Source organism: Rhamphochromis sp. 'chilingali' (genome assembly GCF_963969265.1).
Source record: "Rhamphochromis sp. 'chilingali' genome assembly, chromosome: 17".
Lineage (NCBI taxonomy): Eukaryota > Metazoa > Chordata > Actinopteri > Cichliformes > Cichlidae > Rhamphochromis > Rhamphochromis sp. 'chilingali'.
Window position 1 is genome coordinate 25,917,826 of NC_137944.1, and position 5,944 is coordinate 25,923,769.

The 5,944-nt window shown below is 40.6% G+C and overlaps 1 protein-coding gene across 1 annotated transcript; it reads right to left on the reverse strand.

The window, feature by feature from the left end:
• Positions 1-760: 760 nt before the first annotated feature.
• On the reverse strand, positions 761-4,528 carry LOC308385137 (uncharacterized protein). The gene is made up of 2 exons (XM_080863918.1): positions 4,184-4,528; positions 761-2,890 (listed from the first exon to the last, which is right to left on the reverse strand). Exon 2 carries the CDS (start codon positions 2,884-2,886, stop codon positions 1,090-1,092), a length of 1,797 nt encoding a protein of 598 aa, XP_080720044.1. The 5' UTR covers positions 2,887-2,890; positions 4,184-4,528; the 3' UTR covers positions 761-1,089.
• Between the last annotated feature and the right edge of the window lie 1,416 nt (positions 4,529-5,944).

The window sequence follows — 5,944 nt, forward strand, 5'->3', positions numbered from 1 at the left end:
CACCGTGAAGAACAGACAACAGGCAGCAAGAAGAAATGTATGAAGTTCAAGGAAGAGGCAGCGGTGGAATTACTGAGTGTGCCAGTGGAGAGCATTGCCTCAGATCTGCTGCCACTGAAGCAGAGACACCTCTAGAGACGAGCCGGCTCATTTCTATAAAGATTAATAATGCTAGTGTTTATAAGGCCCAGATCAGCCCTCGGAGTCCCAAGGCCCCCCCGGTGCAAAACCGCTGGCACAAGACAGCGGAGGTGGTGACAGAGATGAGGTAAAGACCCGTGTAGGGTGTGGGAGTAATGGAGTGAGGAAACAGTAAGTGCCTCATTGCATAGATCCATCAGAGCTTATTTTATGATGCGTTTAATTTAAAAACCAATGCAAAACTTAATTTTATTTCATTGTATAACGTTCGGTTTAAGGTGCTAAACCTTTTAAACTCACAAATTTAGCACTCTATTAAATGTAAGACCAACGGCCACTTGGCTTAGGGCAAAGAGTGGAAACCTCAAAGTAAGAAAACATAACTACCAACATCTCTACAGCGTATTACTTCTACGCTCATTCCACTGGAAAAAAAAAGATGTTAAAATAATTGCTGGTAACCTGGCAACTTCACTATAAAGATTATATCTAACTTGTTAAAATTATTGTGGTGTATTTCTGAAGAACATTTGTGCAGAAACCCTTTTTAATGTGTGTGAAGGTGAAGTTGCAGGTATAAACGCAAAAGAGACAAAAGTGTTATCTTCAATAAATACAGTGGTTTTATTTACATCGTTTAGTTGCTGTAAGAAATATATGACCTTGTTGTTGTGTTAATATTTTAAGTTGTGATTAAAAGGTTGATACATACTGTGATTATGTAATACAAAAAAACTTGAATTCACTGTAGATTATTAAAACACATGAAGGCATCTGATTCAGTGTCTCCTTATGAAGGTGTTTTCTCTAAAAGCCTTGGATTGAATAAAGAAACATGAGCATGGTGCAGTTTACTTAGTTTTGCGGAGTAGTTCGAATCCTTTACACTGAAAGGAAATGTACATCTAGTCTAATAGTTGTATTTTATTACACTGTAAGGCATTTTTCTTACTGGTGAGACTCTGATTGAAATGAAGCCTTTTTCTCTTCGTCACTCTCCAGTGGAGCATAGTCGAAGTCGCTTGGCTCTAAAAGATTGAGATTTGCCTGCACTGCGACAAGTTTCTGCACCCTCTCCGCTGAGACAAAGCCTTTCATCTTCATACTACGGAGGTGCTGCCACAGGCGCTCGCACGCACCTGTTGTCGGTGGGATCTGGAGTATAGCGAAGGCTACGGCAGAGAGCGGCTCAGAAGAGCACAGGCCTTTCCACCATGTGGATGCGGACACGTGCTGACACGAGCTCCATATTCCAGCTCCCTTCCACAGTCCCTGCTTGGCCGAGAACCTGGCAAAGCTGCCGAGCACTTTACCCTCGTCGAGATTCAAATGGTGCGACAGGTTGGATATCGCATAGTAAGCGCTGTTTATCTGCTCCCCGGTGAGCGTCTGCTGTCCGACGTGCTTTGGATCGAGCATGTACGCTGCTGCGTGGATAGGTTTCACGCAGAACTCCTGACACCTGTCTAATGATTCCATGACAGCTTTCTGCTCGCCGCTGTGCAGCACAGATGCTGACAGAGAAGTCCCGATGACGTATCTTAGCTGACTGAACATGTCGACAACACCAGAGAGCGCGGCATCTTCTCTTTTCAAGAAATCAATATAATTCCCAATCAAGTACAGTAAGTTCCGACTGCTGCTCAGCCCTTTCCAAAACTCGGCATCCTGCAAAGTAGCCCTGACAGTCACTTCAATATCCAGTGTGGGAGAGACTGCCATCTCTCGTAGAGAGTTCTGACCCTCGAGGAGGCTGCTGAACATGTTAACCACACTAGTCCAGTTTGTGCCAGAGGGCAGTTCCAGTGCTGTCCCTTTAGAAGTGTGGTCTCTTATTTTTGTAGTCTGCCAGCACCTAAAAGTGTCACTTAACATTTGCCGCTCTTGAACACACCTCACCACCTGCTCAGCTCTCCTACACAGTGACTTCATAGACGGCTGAGCCACTATGTCGTCAAAGAGACGCTCGACACCGGACGCTGTGCAGCCAATAGCTGATATGTGCGGGAAAGCTTCCTCCACTTGAGCCCACGCTGCCATCATTTCCGGGGCATCGTCAGTGACGACAGCGAAAACCTTTTGTGAACCGACTTCATTTATGACGCCTTTAAGTTCGTCAGCAATAAATGTGCTTGTGCGTGTCTGCTCCTTTGTCATTGTGCATTTGTAAAACAGCGGTACGGGAGTAGCAACAGCATAGATAATAGTCCCAGTTTCTTTCACGTTAGACCAGCCACTGCTGATGATGGCGACGCAGTCTGCTTTCCCTATGCTCTCATGAACCTGGCTTTGTACTCTGTCAAACTCACAGTCCAACAGATGTGAGGAAAGAGCCTCTCTAGGGGGCGGACAATAAGCCGGCCGAAGAACACTGAAAAATCGTTTCCAGTAAATATTGTCTGTGAGAGTGAGGGGTGAAGATGTGGCGTACACAGCTCTCGCCAGGCACTCGTCGGCATACGCCTGGCTGCGCTGATCCACAGAATCAATGAGAAACTGTCCCCCAGGAGTGGCAGATGGCAAGAACGATAAGGAGGGAACAGGGATGGAGGCAGAGGAGCTCCCATCTGGGCCGGGCGACTGCTGCGAAACCACAGAGTACTCCTTGCATTTGTCTAAATGCATCTGCATCTTAGTCGCGTTCTTTGTGTATGTCTTTGAGCAGTAGTTGCACATGAAGGTCTCTCTTCCATCTTTGATGGCTGGGGTAAAGTGCTTCCACACACCGGACTGCAAGCGTGGCATCGTTCTGTATTAGCACAATAAAGAAAATCATTAATCACAAATCTTGCTGCTGTACAGGCACGCCTAATCACAATGACTGTGCCCCGAAATAATTTCCTCCTTAAGCACATACCTCAGTGTGGATAAGAAAAACCTTTTAATATAATACAGCGCAGATTGATAGGTCCAGACTCCTCGGACATGAAGATAAATTAAGCACCATCCTCACAGAATATAATAATCTCCGTGATTAAACAGCTGTAATTTTAGTCACAGACGTTGTTTCTGTTAAATTTGAGCAAAACATTTACCTCTGTTTATAATGCATGATTAAACAGACCCATTAGGAAATAAATTAAATTAAAGCAAACACGGAAACATATATTTTACAATATATTTGCTAGTCATAAAAGCCAAAGGTCAAAGTCAAACGTCAGTGAGTCTAAGTATTTTCTGTTGGACTATTAGGCTGAAAATACTTTTAATTGGCCACTTCATTAGGTACACCTCTTCCACTGCTTGTTACCAGAGATATCTAATGAGCCAGACACAAGGCAGCAACTCAATTACATAAACATGAGACCTGCTGCCAGCATTCTGATGCTCAAACTGGGGAAGACGGGTCATTTAATCGACTTTGAATGCCGCATAGTACCACATGAGCTGGCCTGACTATTTCCAAAACTAATGATGGACTGGGGCTTTCCCACACAGCTCTATGGTTTACAGAAAATGGACCAAAAAACAGAAAATATCAAGTGAGTGGCAGTTCTGTGGGTGAAAAGACTACTGTGATTGTGACTCAAAGTGACTTCTACTTTGAGCTGATGGGAAGGCAACAGTAACTCAGGTGTACACTCGTTACAACCATGGTATGCAGAAGAGCATATGTGAACAGACAACACCTCAAACAAGAAGGGCATAAAGAGCGACACTCCTTTCAGTTGAAAACAGGAAACTGATGGTACAGTTCACAAGAGATCACCAACATCGAACAATAGAAGACTGAAAAAAAAAGTTTCCTGGTCTGACGAGTCTTTATTTTTGCCGTGACATTCAGAATGTAGAGTCAGAATTCCTAACTAAATAAAATAAAATATTACACATGGAAAAAAACTTCTCAGTTATGGGACTCTTGCACATCTCAACCTGCAGGTTAACAATCTTTCCTCTTACTGTCCAGTTCTTGCAATAGTACATTTTTTATTTCTACAGTAAGCACTTTCACTTCCCTGGAATGAAATCAAAATATAACACAAGTTAATGTTAAAAAAAAAAAACCCAGAATATCAAAGAAACAGTAGCTTATTTTACCCACCTCTATGAACACACACTACTCCACTTTTATTGGAAGGTGCTTCAGTTTCATCGGATGCCCAGACTTGATGGAAAATGTTCCTCCAACTTAAGTTCCTGGAGGATTTAAGTTAGCCGTTTCGGCTAACTCTGTAGCCTGCCAGTGATGTTAGCAAAGTGGTCTAAATAAACGAAATAACAGCACATTGTTCAGACGGTAAACTTTGACAAGATAACAGACCGTCTGCATACTGAAAGTACTTCACGTTACAGACTGACTGACGATAAAAGACCAGGAAATGTAACATAATTTGTCAACAAACGCGTTTCTTAACGCTTTTGTTATGATAGTGAAGCTGCTTCCTGAATCCCCAATGCAGCAAGTAAGGGAGCTCAAATGGCTCAAAAAGTTGGATTTGACTCACAGGGAAAGTTGACGAGAAACAAATTGTTTGAACTCAATACTGTTAAATGCAAAATACAGCAATAAAATTGTTCAGCATAACATGAAACAACATGAATAAAAATATCAACAGACCTGCTAGTTTGCAGAAAAGAAAAATGCACAGTTGCTCCTGTAGTTTTTGTGCAGTGTTATCTTACAAATACATTTACTCTCACAGCGAGGTTAAACGTTATAATTAACCGTTTTATTCTCATTTGACCAGCTCTGGTCTTTGCGTGCATTGAATATAACCTCTTTCTCTACTATCTTTGCTTCTGCCACACCTTTTTGATTCAAGGTTAATAAGATGATAAAGGTCTTAAATGGATTAAGTGGGAAACGCCTGCCACTCTCATTATGTTTCTGATATGAAAGGAAACGCTGACTTGTCATTTGAATGTCTTTATCCTTAACAAGGTTTCCCACATCATGACATGTTGGGAAGAACAGGTGTAACTGATAAGATAAATTATGCCCAGGTTTTCTTTACTTTGGCATGGTAGCAGGTTTAACTTCTTAAAGGTGTCTACTCAGACAAAGTAATTCTTGTATTAATTAAACACTATATTTTGTAGACATCAGCTATGACAATTTTTTTTACAACTTGATGTAAAAAACAAAACAAAACAACGTTTTTTTGATTATAAACATGATGTAAAAATTAATGAACAGCTATGCTTACACATTGCTTCCAAACGCACGTATGTTATGTTTGAACTGATGGCTGTGGATTGCTTCTGTATTGCTTCTTTGATGATGGATGGGGTTAAAGAGAAATTCATATTAGCAGCTACAGGTTGACATCATCAAATATTTTTAAAATTTAGTTAAAGAGCATAGGTATTTATTTGTTTTGCACAACAACAACTAAATATTTGCTAATGCATTTTACTTTATAAAACACCCACTTTACATCTTAGGTGGGCCAAATCAGTGAAACTCCAAATTCTTTCAGTGTAATTACACATTTAAACAATAAAATATCTTAGCAGAAGACAAGCAAGAGCAATTTTAACAGTCTGTCACAGGATTTCTATATGATAAAGAAAAGATGTGCGGTAAATGAAAGATATGTGTCAGCATGACTTTTTGGGGTTAAACTGTAAAAAGAAAATGTGTAAAATTAAAGAAATCTATCATTCTATTATTTTATTATATATATATATATTTATTATATTAAGAATTATATAAATACTTTTGTGTATTGTAAAGGGCCATGGGGGACTTTATCAGTAGGAAAAGCTGTAAAACTTGTAAAAGTACAGTTAATGTCTCAAATGTATCTTTTCTTTCACATTTTCCAAAACCAACCAATGGGCTGGATTGGAATCTTCGCTA